Consider the following 15,955-nt stretch of genomic DNA (forward strand, 5'->3'; position numbering starts at 1 on the left):
TTTGGATAATACGGGGCCATTGCCCCAGGGAGCTCGTAATTCATTTTTCGCTACTGCTTTTCGATGTTAAAATGGTAAACGGTAGCACGACTTATCCAGAAATCTATGCACCATGGACTTTTACAAAGAGCAGAACTAAATGACAAACGTGCTCCCATCATCAAGGGATGCTTTAAGATCAGGATTACACTGTCAGAGTTCTACGACGAAGAAATTTGACTGAATATTCATCAAATTTCTTTGATAAAGATCTTGGACGTCGTGTAAAAAGGGATATTACACTGTCATCAAATATTTTGTCACAGTTTCTTCACAATGGCTGGCATGTACAAACAGAAGAAACGCATGATATTAACTGAAAAATTGCTATTGTTAATGCTGTTAGTTTCACAGTTCGCAGTCACTAAACGAGGCAGTCATTTTTTCAACAAAAATACAAAAAGCAGTTAAATTAATACCCTCCTCCTGTTAATGTTAACATAATAACAAAATAATAAAATTTGAGTTCAATGTGTTGTATGCAGTTCACAGCAGCCGAGTTTTAAACGCATCATCGAATATCCTTTACCATGACAAATGAACTGTGATATGATGTGTTTTAAGTTCAAACACAACTGATTATGGGTATGTCCATGTGATTTCCGACTGCTTTCTGATGGTTTACGCCAACTGTAGTTCAATTCGCGAATTTCTTTACCGACTTCGGACTCATTTTAATACATTTAAAACTAGGCATGATTTTTATATTCTTAGATTTTGTGGTACGTTCCTATGGGTCCAAACTGCTGAGGTCATCGGTCCCTAGGCTAGTTAATCTAACTTAAACTAACTTACGCTATGGACAACACACACACCCATGCCGGAGGGAGGACTCGAACCTCCGACAGGGGGAGGTGCGCGAACAATGGCAAGACGCCTCAGACCACGCGGCTGTTCTAAGATATTAGTTGCTATTTATTCTTATAAAAAACTTTTTGGCCTTGTCCTAGCTTCTATGCCTTGCATGTGCGTATCATGTTTCTCTTTCCCAGCTGCAAGATTTAGTCCTCTACTTGTGAAGCTTTCTCTTTTATGTGCATACATTAACCTATAGCAAAGACGTTTTCCATTATCTTCAGCACATAACTCGATTACTATCACTGCTGCAGTATCAATGAATCATACCGTGCTAATTTTCTATCTTAGACATACAACAACAATTCTTTAGTTTCTTTTTCAGAGGTGGTGTCACTGAACTTGCCTTACATCTTTCTTTGATTTCTTATAGAAAAATCTGTCTGTGCAAACCATGCTAATTTGTTTCGAAGAAAGACAGTGGATTTCCTTCTCCCTGCCTAAAAAAAGGAAAAAAAATTATTTCACTCCAGATTGTTGTTGTTGTTTTTGTCTTCAGTCCGAAGACTGGTTTGATGAAGTTCTCCGTGGTGTCCTATCATGTGCAACCCTCTTCAGATCCGAATGACAGATTATAAAATGTGTTTCCCTATTTATAGCATGACAGTAAGTTCCGAAATACGACCTCCTTTGCATTTTGAATGTTTCTCCACTACATACAGTATTAACAGCAGGCAATGGTTTCACAGAGTGTCCTTTCACATGCCAGCCGCTTGCAGTAAACAGAAGACGATCGATAGATTTGGTCAAATAACTTTTAATGCGAACATTGGTAACAGTAAATTTGTGGTTTCATTTGGTCAAATAAATCTGACGACAGGCAACGTTTCACATAAGTTCCCTATTACACTGCGTCAAATATATTTGACGAAGCAACTTTGTTGTCAAAGGAATTTGATAGTACCAGCCTAGCGACTTGCCGCAGACACTCGTACATTGCGGGTTGCCTGCTCGTAGGCTATTCCTATGGTTGTAACTGCGCCCGAACGAAGTCGACGTCACTGGCAACGCTGGTTACCACCAACCGTAAAATCGTCCGTCCTTTCTTTGAAATGACGACCGTCAATGTATGTGAGAATGCGAAGGGCTTCCGACTAAAGTGCAAAGTAATACAGAGCAATTTTATGTGCTCAATAATGGCGAAGAAAATGCGACAAAGGCCGGCCGTGGTGGCTGTGCGGTTCTAGGCGCTTCAGTCCGGAACTGCGTGACTGCTACGGTTGCAGGTTCGAATCCTGCCTCGGGCATGGATGTGTGTGACGTGCCTAGGTTAGTTAGGTTTAAGTAGTTCTAAGTTCTAGGGGACTGATGACCTAAGATGTTAAGTCCCATAGTGCTCAGAGCCAAAATGCGACAAAAATGAGGTGGAATGATTTCTTTCCTAGCGTAGTTGATGGCGCCCTTCGAAAGTTTTGTGTTTTGGCCTAAATCCTTTTCGGTAGATAGCCGTATTACGCACAGGCTCGCCATACATGAAGCGGCGCACAGTAGAGTTTATTCACCGTGAGCGATAAGAATGTGGCGCAACTTACACACCATCCGTGTCCCTTAACTTCTTCCTGAGGTCTGTGGCCGCTTTTACAGCTTGTGAGTCACGCTCGAGACTGTCTTTATAATTACATTAGCTTGAAAAGTTTCGACAGCTGTATGTGCTTATCGTGTATGTTCATCTTGTGTTGCATGCTTGACAGTGACAGTGACAACTTTTTAAATAAACAAACCTTATTAGCATTCTACATCTTTATTCTTCATGTCTACGTATATGCAGCCCTCTGCCACTACAGAGCTCCCAACTGCAGCGTGTAACACGGCACTGTGTAACGTGACTATGTCGATGCGTGAGAAACAGCGTACTGTAATCCTTCAGAAAACTGAAAGCACGTCTACAGATTGTACACCCTGTTTTTCAGCACGATAATGCCAGACCACATACAATCGCAACAACATCTGTAACGGTGTCTCACTGTCATCGACCATCCTGCGTACAGTTCCGACTTTGCTCCATCCATTTTCACATCTCTCCAAAACTTAAACAACACCTTCGAGGGCTTCACTTTCACAGTGACGAAGTGTTTCAAGCAGAGATGAGGTTACGGCTCCGTCACAAAAGTCAAACATTCTACAGCGACGGTATCAACAAACCATTCTCTCGGAGAAATGTATTAGACGTCATGGTGACTACATTGAGAAATAAAAATGTAGACATGAAGAGTGAAGATATAGAATATTAACAGCGTTTGTTTAGTTTAAAAAGCTTTAAGAGTTTCATATGAAAAATTCTGAAGCATTACTTTTCAGAACGCCCTTCTACAAATCTGTTACACATAACGAGAAAAGCCCTTTAACCAAGGCAAGGTAATCTTGTGTGGAAAAAAAGGAGACTGTCATTCGTAAGCCTTTCAACTTAGCGGTCGCAGGTTCGAATCCTGCGTCGGGCATGGATGTGTGCGATGTCCTTAGGTTAGTTAGGTTTAAGTAGTTCTAAGTTCTAGTGGGCTGATGACCTCAAATGTTAAGTCCCATAGTGCTCAGAGCTATTTGAACCATTTCTGAATTTCAACTTAGACTTGAAAATCTGGGGGTTATCGCTCAACTCCTTCACTTCTACTGCATAACTGTTGGGAATGGAAATTGCAGAAACTCCAGAGCATCCTGCAAAATGGTTGAGTGTAACATCTCGTATGTTTTTCGTCACCCATTGTGGGTAGAAGTTATGTCGTAAGTTTTTAAATAAAATATTAAAAAAGTAATTCCACGAGTAGGAGCGAAGTGATGTTACACAAGGTCACAAATGAGGCTAAGATTTACATATGTGCCTGTCTCCTTGTTTCCCCCACGTAAAGCAAGACGATCTGTATCCACTTTTTGAGAGGAAGTTCGAATCTGCCATAAGAAACAAGCGAACGCAAGTGGTTTAGACTCGTATCGAACTGCACAATTAAGCTGACGTAGTTAAATTTAATTAAGACTGATTAAGTTAATTATAAGAAGTTATTGAATTATAAATCACTAGACATTGCATACTCAACCGCTATTGTACGAGTATTGGAGAAGAATTAAAAGAAAAAAGATATATATAAAATATATTAAATTTTCATTTTTGTGGAGGGTACACAGCCTCAACGTATTTTAAGAATGAAAATATTTTACAAACGACACTAATTCCATTAATAACTGTGTTTCCAGATCCTGTCTTAACTCAATTGTCCAAGTTACTGTTATAACATCTGCACTACATTAAACTGCCTATCCTGGAACGCATGGACCGTAAAATATATTTCATGGTGGCAGGGGTGGATTTTATACGGGGTGATTCTTATTAACGTTTAAAATCCTCCGCAGCGACATATGTGACGCTGAGACAAGTAATTTAATACAAGGCACATGCGGTCGAAACTATCGGGAAATACCCCAAAAAACGGATGAGAAATTACTCAGGAGAACAAGAACTACATAGCCGAGATCGCTATAAAAACTTATTGTAGGTAACCGGTTTCGGTAAAACTAAGTTATCATATACAGATTTTCATAAAAGTTATTTATTACAAACAACTTGTGCCATCTACATATCAAATCTTCCCATTGAATTTCCAGGTACCTAAAAAAAGAAATAAGCGATGCGTCGGCACGTCAAAATTAAAATTACTATGTACACACATCAAAAAAAGTTTTGCATCACGCCGGTTCCCAGAACTCCTTAAGATAGCGTTGACTGTCGATGTTGTATCACAGATACAGTCCCTTTGACTGTTCAGAGATGTCATTAAACCCACCCAAAGATGTGAACAGCCATGCATGAGCAGCGCCTATTAGACGGAGGGGGTTCGAGAGCCGATCAGTTCCAGTCATTCCACTAGGTAGGAGGTACACGGCTCATGTTGTCTGTAATTCGACCATGCCTAGACGGTCAATACCGCAGTTCGATCGCGTCCGCGTTGTTACTTTGTGCCAGGACGGGCTCTGAACAGGGTAAGTGTCCAGGCATCTCGGAGTGAACCAAAGCGATGTTGTTCGGACATGGAGGAGATACAGAGACACAGGAACAGTCGATGACATGCCTCGCTCAGGCCGCCCAAGGGCTACTACTGCAGTGGATGACCGCTACGTACGGGTTATGACTCGGAGGAACCCTGACCGCCAGCATGTTGAATAATGCTTTTCGTACAGCCACAGGACGTCGTGTTACGACTCAAACTGTGCGCAAAAGGCTGCATGGAGCGCAACTTCACTCCAGACGTCCATGGCGAGGTCCATCTTTGCAACCACGACACCATGCAGCGCGGTAAAGATGGGCCCGACAACATGCCAAATGGACCGCTCAGGATTGGCATCACGTTCTCTTCACCGATGAGTGTCGCATACGCCTTCAACCAGACAATCGCCGGAGATACGTTTGGAGGCAACCCTGTCAGGCTGGACGCCTTAGACACACTATCCATTGAGTGCAGCAAGGTGGAGGTTCCCTGCTGTTTCGGGGTGGCATTATGTGGGGCCGATATACGCCGCTGGTGGTCATGGAAGGCGCCGTAACGGCTGTACGATACGTGAATGCCATCCTCCGACCGATAGTGCAACCATATCGGCAGCCTATCGGCGAGGCATACGTCTTCATGGACAACTAGCGGCCCCATCGTGCACATCTTGTGAATGACTTCCTTCAGGATAACGACATCACTTGACTAGAGTGGCCACCATCTTCTCCAGACATTAACCCCATCAAACATGCCTGGGATAGATTGAAAAGGGCTGTTTATGGAAGACGTGACCCACAAACCATTCTAAAGGATCTGCGCCAAACAGTCGTATAGGAGTGGGACAATGTGGACCAACAGTGCCTTGATGAACTTGTGGATAGTATGCCACGACGAATACAGGGCTGCATCGATGCAAGAGGACGTTCTACTGGATATTAGAGGTACCGGTGTATACAGCAATTTGGGACCACCACCTCTGAATGTCTCGCTGTATGGTGGTACAACATGCAATGTGTGGTTTTCGTGAGCAATAAAACGGGCTGAAATGATGTTTTTGTTCATATCTATTCCAATTCTCTGCACAGGTTCCAGAACTTTCGGAACCAAGGTGATTCGCCAAAACATCGTTCCCATAACATAACACATCACGCCTACCAGGGCGCTACAAGACTGTCAATAGCCAATGCATGAGACGTACTAATTGATTTTGTCTATGGCAATGGCTATTGACAGTTAGTCGAAAGCAGATATTATAAAAAAGTACACAGATTCATTGAAAAAACGTACTTGCTTCAATATTTCCATCGATACCAGTGCTAAAAACATTAACCAAACAAAAACATACGTGCCCCTCGGCGCTCTAATATTTGCCGAAAACCGATTTTCGATATGTGTAACCGTACACGAAATAAAAGGGGTGTTACGTCTTACCGTGGTGGCCGAGCGCTTCTAGGCGCTTCAGTCCGGAACCGCGCACTGCTACGGTCGCAGGTTCGAATCCTGCCTCGGGCATGGATGTGTGTGATGTCCTTAGGTTAGTTACGTTTAAGTAGTTCTAAGTTCTAGGGGACTGATGACCTCAGATGTTAAGTCCCATAGTGCTCAGAGCCATTTGAACCAATCTTACGTGATTCCTTCTCTATATTCTGACGGTGTGTCGCTTCATATATACATAAAAATATTTTATTAATATACTATTGTATAACTGTTTCATGTGCTATTACCTAGGGCGAAATTATATCACTATTACCTAGGGAGAAATTATGTCACTTTACATGATGAGCTAGAAGTATGCTATAAAACTAAAGTGAGTCAAATACATAGATGTTACAGTGTTTCTGAAGCTACGATTACATGAGGGACAGCTTCCGGGCCGGCCCGTGTGGCCGAACGGTTCTAGGCACTACAGACTGGAACCACAGGACCGCTACGGTCGCAGGTTCGAATCCTGCCTAGGGCATGGATGTGTGTGACGTCCGTAGGTTAGTTCGGTTTAAGTAGTTCTAAGGGACTGATGACCTCAGAAGTAAAGTCCCATAGTACTCAGTGCCATTTGAACCATTTTCGGAAACAGTTTTCGCTGTTGTGTTTACATGGTAAGGCCTGAAACGGTGTGCTGTACCGTTCAAATGTCGGTTTTCCTGTCGTCAGTTGTTGTACACAAACGGCCTCTGGAAATCAGCTGTTCCAGTTTTTGATTTAGACAACACCATGGCGGTTCCTCCTTAAGTAAACATCAAAGGTAGACAACTTCATGCTCAGTGTAATATTTCTACTTCTCCTTCACTGTGCAAAAAGTCACTGCGTCTACATTAGCCAAAAATTTTAAAAACAAGACGTAACCTGCAAACTAAGAACGTTTCAAAAACAGTTGTGTGTTTACACAGAAGCGAAAATCGATTGTGGAAGAGGAAATCCGGAACTAGAATCCCATTTTCAGAATCGATATTGCCATGTTTACATGACCAACCAGAAGCGGTACTGGGAAACCGGTTCTGAAATCTGACTTTGGGGGTTTATGTAAATGTAATGTCAGACACAACCGCGTGACCGCTACGGTCGCAGGTTCGAATCCTGCCTCGGGCATAGATGTGTGTGATGTCCTTAGGTTAGTTAGGTTTAAGTAGTTCTAAGTTCTAGGGGACTGATGACCTTAGAAGTTAAGTCCCATAGTGCTCAGAGCCATTTTTTAATGTCAGACAAACGGGAATCGCTAGAAGAAAGATGGCGCTGTTCTCATCAAATCCTTTTCGTTAAATATGCAGAACTGATATACTATGAGCTTAACGCTTCGACTGCTTACATCGTACGCATCGCGAACAGATTGTGAGATTAAGATGAAAGACAATGAAAGTGCATATAGAGGAAGATAGACAGTCACTTTTCTCTCACTCCCTCCAGGAAATCGCTGATATCGGTGCGAAGTACCGAATCGAATCACTGTGAAGTGGTTTGGACAGTGCGACGAAAGCTGTAGATATAGAGCATCTCTGGAGTTGGTTTGTTCGTTCACAAAGCAGATCGGACGTTTTTTTAACGATGAAGAACCTTAACGATACAACATATTGGTACTTGTGAGCTACTCATGATCAATCTTCTCCAAATTTCTTTTGTTACATAGAATGATAAAGAAAGTAGCAGCAACACATCAATTGAGAAGAAACCACTCGCCATGCATCATCCTTTGGATCTTGTGCGGTTTCTTTACTAAAGACATCAAGATACGATGAGCAGTGCTGCAGAGGTCGTGCTAGGTGCCTGGACACGTAGTCCTGTATTACTCGACTTGGATCTGATCATACGCGGTGTATCTAGATCTGTAGGACTGACAGTCCCGTCGCACTTAAAAACGCCTTCAGACATTCGCTAAGCTACGCTAGCGGAGCCTATATTAAAGATTTTCTTATTTTTTGTCATCTTTCTTTTCTGATACGCATTTTAAACTAACCTTGAACACTATCTCTAGAGAACACCATTCTTCTATTCACGTCGGAAAGGTCGTCATTTAATTAGACTTCTTCAAAGTATAAAATGCACTTATTTTTCGAAAGAAGTCTACTGTGGCCTTATGATTGACTCTAGAGTAAATTATCTTTGTGACACCCGATTGACGTACAGGTATGATGGAGAAGAAGAAGAAAAATAATTTGCGTGCAGTTAAACACAGTATTTCAAAATACACTATGTGATCAAAAGTATTCGGACGCACCCAAAAACATACGTTTGTCATATTTCGTGCATTGTGCTGCCACCTACTCGCAGGTACTCAATATCAGCGACCTCAGTAGTAAATAGACATCGTGAGAGAGCAGGATGGGTGCTCCGCAGAACTTTCGGACTTCGAACTTGGTCAGGTGATCGGGTGTCACTTCCGTCATACGTCTGTACGCGAGATTTCCACACTCTTAAACATCCCTAGGTCCACTGTTTCCGATGTGATACTGAAGTGGGAACGTGAAGGGTACAGCACAAAAGCGTACAGGCCGACCTCGTCTGTTGACTGACAGCGACCACGGACAGTTAAAGAGAGTCGTAATGTGTAATACCCAGACCTGTATCTAGACTACCACACAGGAATTCCAAACTGCATCAAGATCCACTGCAATTACTATGACAGGCGGGAGGTGAGAAAACTTAGATTTAATGGTCGAGCGGCTGCTCATAACGCACACATCAGGCAGATAAGTGCCAAAGGAAGCCTCGCCTGGTGTAAGGAGCGTAAACATTGGACGATTGAACTGTAGAAAAACGTTGTGTGGAGTGACGAGTCACGGTACAGAATGTGGCGATCCGATGGCAAGGTGTGAGTGTGGCGAATGCCCGGTGAACGTCATCTGCCAGCGTGTGTAGTGCTAACAGAGAAATTCGGAGGCCGTGGTGTTATGGTGTGGTCAGAATTTAAAGAAAAGTATTTTATTTTAATTATATATTTAATATAAAATGAAAATGTTAATTAACACGTACTGAATAACATTTTAATTAAAATAACGTTTTTTTCATAGAAGTACAAAAAATCGTTGCTACTAGTGGGCACAGAACTAGTGACTTAGCGATTACCAAGATTTTATGTGACATTTATTTATCGGAGGCTCTGTTAATAACTTACATCTGTTTTATGCTTCACAGCGATATGAAATCTTATAATCTTCAAAGGTGACTTTTGTGTCGTGATGCTTTAGGAAACTGACGTCTGACCACTGAACTTCAGTCACAAAGGATCAGTTCACAAAATCGCCTCGTCGGAGTAGTAGGCGTAAAGACGAAAAGACTACTAAAATCGACCCTGAAAACTTTTCATTGATATAACTTTTTCCCTTCTTTTACTCGTAGTGACTGAAAGATACTAACTGTGTGATAATTATGTTGTGTTAACGTTAACTGAAACTGACTAGTCATGGTCCAAACCAGAACATTTACAAATGGTTCAAATGGCTCTGAGCACTATGGGACTTAACTTCTGAGGCCATCAGTCCCCTAGAACTTAGAACTACTTAAACCTAAGTAACCTAAGGACATCACACATATCCATGCCCGAGGCAGCATTCGAACCTGCGACCGTAGCGGTCGCGCGGTTCCGACTGTAGCGCCTAGAACCGCTCGGCCACTATGGCCGGCAGAACATTTACAACAACAACAACAAAATTGTAATGTACTCTATTTGCATGACTGCAGCTGGCACTATAAACCGCTTTATTTATTAAAGTAATTACTAATGCCGCATTCAGATGTTATTATAACTAATAACTGCAATCAACATTACTTAGCTTCACAATATGGCGCTGAAAGTTGGACGTTCTTTTTTTTTATTATTATAAGTTGGCTATTGATTTTGCTGTTGCGCGCATACACTAACTCTGAGTCTGAGATATTACTACCGCGAGCAGTAGCGAGCGAACGGTTGTTGGGAGTAGTCTGACGCAGCCTGGCGTGGAGAGAAACCGCGCGTCAGGTGAGGTCGCAGCCGTCGTGACCGTGCTAGAGGCGCCAAAGGAGATTTTTGGTATTTTGCCTTTTTGCTGCGCGTAGTTGTCACTTGCTTGGGCACAGGAGGGATTTTGTCAGATTTGTGTATGTATCTTTGTTGTGACAAGATGCGTGAAAAAATATTTTTCCTTTTCTTTATACACAAATATATACGTCATAAAACATGGAAACTTCGTTCGCATAGATTTATTTCAAATTTTTTTACCAGAAATCCTCGATTAACACAAAAATTGCCTCTGACGCCGCGAGCACGGTCAGGGCAGGCTGCGACCTCTCCTGACCCGCGGCAGGCTCCGTCCGAAGGGAAAGCAATTGCTTCGTCCATACAGGGTGTCCGGGTTAAATATATAATAATATAAAACATAATAACTTGAGACGTAAACGAGATATTTATTGGCGGTTTGCTTCTACAAGTACGGTAATTAAAAATGTTTTTTGTGTTTGCTTGCTCCATATTAATGTCCAACCTGTAGACGTCTGGGTAGTTTTGATCAGATAGTGTACCAAAGAATTGGCTGCGGACGAAACGTGTGACCGGCAGCCTGGTGTACTCACGGTTGAGGCCGAGGTCGTGGTAGGTGAGGATGGCGGGGCGGCCGCGGCGGCCGCGCACGGCCACCAGCACGTCGCCCTGGCCGGTGGGCACGCGCTCCTCCACGCAGCCCGCGTCCTCCTGCGACAGCGAGCGCGCGCTCGGGAACTGCAGCTGGATGCTGCGCAGCTCGATGTCGTCCATGCTGTCCGACGGCATCGTGCTGCAACACACAGCGAAACGCCCGCGTTCACTACGGCAGTCCGTCACACGCCACGTCTCCTCACTGTGCCACTGATCGACCGTACCAGGCGTCCGTTTGTGACGCACTGGCACTCTCGCTCCGGTCTACCGCAGCTGATGACAGAGACCGAAGATTTCTGTAGGGGAGTCTACCAACATACAGCGTGTTTCACAATGTTTTGACAATTTCGAGTTTGAATAACGCGAGCTAAAAACAAAATACAGCGACAGTGGCGCCGTCTATTAGTAGATCGGAGCGCCACGTGTCATCCCATATACAGGTCAGTAATCGTGTCGTGCTGGTCGAACCGACATCGTGCGTTCGCGGTGGAATGCTATTTTCGCTACGGCGAATCAGTCGTGCGCGTGCAATGTGCCTTTCGTACGCATTTCAAGTTTCAGCCGCGATATCTAGTTCATGCTGGTAGAAAACTAAACTAAACTCCGTCCGAACAGGCCTCGGAAGGCTCAACGGCACCGACCGGCCGCCGTGTCATCCTCAGCCCACACGCGTCAGTGGATGTGGATATGGAGGGGCATGTGGTCAGCACACCGCTCTCCCGGCCGTATGTCAGTTTACTTCTCAATCAATTAGCTCCTCAGTTTGCTTCACAAGGGCAACGTGCACCCAGCTTGCCAACAGCGCTCGTCAGATCGGATGGTCACGCATCCAAGTGCATGCCCAGCACGACAGCGCTTAACTTCGGTGGTTTGACAGGAACCGGTGTTACCACTGCGGCAAGGCCGTTGGTTCCTGCTGGAGGCAGTGCATCGACTCCAAAGTCAACCGGCCCTCGGAAAACAGTCCGAACTCTCGAGAACATCGAACGTGACTATAGCAGTTTACCGGTAAGCCCTCGTCGTTCGCTACGAAAACGTGTCCAAACGCTGATCACCTCACCGACATCCATTCATAGCGTAATCCGGTGTGATCTGCATTATCATCCGTACCGCTTAATTTCCAAACGCGCTTGTATCGAATGACCGCCTCGCTCGCCCGATTTAACCGCGCTAGACTTTTACCTATGTGGTTATTTAGAGACAAGGGTGTACTCCGACCATCAGGGAAGCTTGCAACAGTTAAAAGATCGAATTCATGATGAAATTTCCACAGTTACGAAAGATGCGTTCAAAAACAGGGTGAAACGCCTGGAGTATTCTGTAGCCGCGAATGATCGTCATATGTCCGATGTAATATTGCATTAAGTAAACTTGAATGGATGTTGAGCCTTGTAAAATATTCAGCTTGGTTTCGCGATTGGTTTGTGTGTTACTCAAATTTGAAATCGTCAAAACATTATGAACGGTCTTAAAAACACCATTTACTGCTACTATCACCACTAGTAAGGCCCTTGAGTTGGTGACAACCAAAGTGATGTCTGAGGACAAGCTAAGTGTGTCAGCTTACCTGACACTGTTCCAGATTATATCAATGCAGACGTTGTTCCAACTGCTGTACGGATCATAAGTATTATACAGAACATATAAAACTCATAATGCTTCTCACGTGCACACGTCCAATTGTTGCTCGTCATCCAGTACACACACACGCGCACACACACACACACACACACACACACACACACACACACACACACACACACACACACAAAGTACAACAGTAATTTATCACATGTAAAATTACGATTAAAACCACATGAAGGAAGTAAAGAGAGAGAGTAAGAGAGAGTTAAGAAGAGCATAGTAGAGCGAGAGATTAGCATCGTAAACTCCATTCTGTGAAACATATTGTATGCTTCACGATCACGAACCACAAAACATTTGGTATGGTATGGTTAGCTTTCATGCAGTCTCTCTTTCACAGTGTGAACGCTGCAGCAATTTTAGTTTTTACTGCGCTTGGCGTCCGCAAGGGATACAAGAACTTTATGTTGAAAACGTGACTAGAATACGATGCACTTGCTTTACCAACGATTGACGCACTTTTGAACGTGCAAAACTTTCCAGCCACCTTTGATGTCGTGAACGACTCTAAGTAACTATTCTTTACAGAAAATTATTACTCCGCTGTTCCCTGAAGAATGACATTCAAAGCACCCGTGCTCGTTAATTATCTTTTAAATAATTAAACGACGAAAACTAATATTTTTACACATAATTTCGTTAACTCTTCCATTAGAATTTTCGATTCCTATTTTAAATATAGTGCTACAACCTTAGATTTCCTTTCCCACCTTTCATTCGGTACCAGAGATGAAGCAGGAACTGGATTTCGTAAAGCGGTATTTTTTAGCCAGTTGCCGCTAATCCAATACGGAGATATCTGTGATCTAATTTCACAATGTATTGGGTGTAAATGCCCAGTTTCAGCTACTTTCTTGTAAATAATAAAAATTTTCAGAGAATCAAGAACGTATTTTACAGCCTAGAGCGTATTTTTTTGAATACAGGAATAGCAGGGCCGGGGATCTCCACTGCAAGCAATTAATTATGTCATTCTGTACACTTCGATCCCTGTCTAATGATTTGTGTGTCATCACGAGAACGAAGAAGAAATATAAGGCAGTACCAGAAATAACTTCATAGTTGTAGCAGCACAGTTTTCCTTCACACATTGTCACCAGGTGGCAATCCTTCTGCGAACATTTTTCCCTTAAGGAGAAGTGAATCAAAATATTTTATAATATGTCTCCTACCTGCAGAGATTTCACTGCTCAGAATACTGTCGTAACCACTGGTTGACGCCAAACTTCGCGTCAGTGCTCTGCGGTCGTAACCTGCTGCGCCAATTACTCAACGGGGAGCCGTTACCGAGGCCGTCCGTAGTTTTCGGCCTTGACTTTCGCTGCACACCTCTAATTATGCTCGAACGTTGTGAAGGTGTTCGCAAGACAGGGTTCTCTTTGTACTCCCAACAGAAATTCATTCGATTTTAAGACAGTAGATACTATGATTTACAAGGCAATATAATCTGTAAGATACCCGTAAATTGACATCCTCACATGCTGTCAGCTAGTAAAATGCATGTAGTTTGTGAAAGAAACCTTTACCACATGCCTGTCTTCTGCTAGCGTCGTACGTTAACGAACTCTAGGTTTATTTACGCATTTTGTCACAATTTTGTTACTGTAACATCCTTGCCAAAGACATCATCTGAACGTTGACCAAAGACAATGCTACATGAAAATAGCCTGGAAATCATAAGTCACGGAGAGTTACAAAAACAGTGCGTCGATAAGGAGATTGTCAATGTACCTTAGCAATACTGGTATCATTTACGTCTTATTTTAGAAATTCGTCCGTAAGTAGCCGGTGCACGTAATATAAATGTAGTTTAAGGAAAGCCTAAAAACTTGGGGTCTAGTTTAGCAGGGGATATTTATTATCTATGCCTCGAAGTGAAGACATTACTATCTATGACTAATGTATGACGTCATTGGTCAAAGCCGACGGGTTGTATCCCCTGCTTCACTAGACCCAAAACTTGTATTTGCTTACACTCGCTTCCCAGAAGAACGATATTTTTCAATTTCCTACACCATCTCCTTGGCAAAGATACACTCCTTTTCCTCGATTAACGGTACTGCGTATGGAAGCTGAGGTGCTCACGCTGTAAGACACATTTGGCATGCATCCGTCGTCACACTTAAACAAGGTCACACATAAACGCAATCTTTGCTACATCTCTACGCCTATAATAGTTCTGTTGTTCTAATCACCCTCCACATTTTCTTTTGAAATCATGCGAAACAAATAAGAAATGAATAAGAAAACACTTCTATAAAATTGCCTAACACTACAGACTGCCACAGTAAAACCATGAGTAAAGCACCATAGTGCTCAGAATAGAATCTCTGAATGCAGATAACAAAAGACAAGGAAGCTGTAGAGAGAGGAAGAGTGTTAAAGCGTGATGTTGCTGACTGTAAAGGGACGTCGCAGGAAGCTAGAAAACAACATATAAACATATGCTTGCACACACTGAATCAACAGAACGACAAAATTTTACCATCTACAAGAAATAAAAGATTTAAACTTTTCAGCCTGACACGTCATACTTCACTTTTGGTGTGTATATCAACCCAGTGACAGTGCCATTAATTTTTCTTTAGCGATCTCGAGTTCAAACTGCTGGTCATACAAATTTGTTTTTCTTGCCTTCTTTTAATCCATTAGAGCGCAAGTTTTTTTCCAACAATATACGTGAATACAAAGTAGTTCACTTGTGCCATATTCCGCGTATTTCTCACAAGTATGTAAAACAGTACTTGTAAAATATTAGTACTCATAATTTTATTGACAGCTTGTTTCATTCTACATTTGATATTGTTCACTGAACAAAACGTTAATCATTCCATCAAAGAAGCACACTGGTCGCGTTGCGGGGGAGTAGAACTGCTACGAGGCAATTATGTGACGTAAAACATGACAGTGGAGTGGCCTGTATGTACCAATCGGTTGTATACAATCAGAGCAGTAAGACCGATCGATCTGAAGGTGTGACAGAATAACCGAAAGTAGTTAAGGCACTTGGATACGCCTATGATCATACAGCGAATGAAGTTGCTCAATTAGTCAGTGTGTCAACGGGAAGTATCCAACGTGTCTGCAAGCGATGGTGTACCGCTCACTGCAATGTAGCAACGGCGCAAGAACGGTGGCCGTAAAAAGATTCTAAGCGACAGAGACAAGTGTTACGCCTTGTCAGTAAGCACTGGTTACAAACCTCACAGAAACAGCTGCTGTCAACGAAAGCAGGTCTCTCTCATACAGTATGTCAGAGGAAACTGTGAAGAAATCGTCATTCGGCGCCGGGTATCTCGCAAACAACCAATGTTCACAGCGGCACATGAATCTGTAAATTTTT

At 42.9% G+C, this 15,955-nt stretch overlaps 1 protein-coding gene across 7 annotated transcripts in view; it reads right to left on the minus strand.

Moving 5' to 3' along the window:
• The window catches only part of LOC126188175 (protein NDRG3), a 491,060-nt gene that overhangs the window by 115,687 nt on the left and 359,418 nt on the right, over positions 1-15,955 (minus strand). For all 7 annotated transcript variants that reach the window (XM_049929694.1, XM_049929691.1, XM_049929690.1 and 4 more), the window contains one exon: positions 10,908-11,107. In XM_049929694.1, the coding sequence (XP_049785651.1) occupies positions 10,908-11,107 (200 nt within the window). The remainder of the gene's footprint in view (positions 1-10,907; positions 11,108-15,955) is intronic.

Source organism: Schistocerca cancellata, chromosome 5 (genome assembly GCF_023864275.1).
Source record: "Schistocerca cancellata isolate TAMUIC-IGC-003103 chromosome 5, iqSchCanc2.1, whole genome shotgun sequence".
Classification (NCBI taxonomy): Eukaryota; Metazoa; Arthropoda; class Insecta; order Orthoptera; family Acrididae; genus Schistocerca; species Schistocerca cancellata.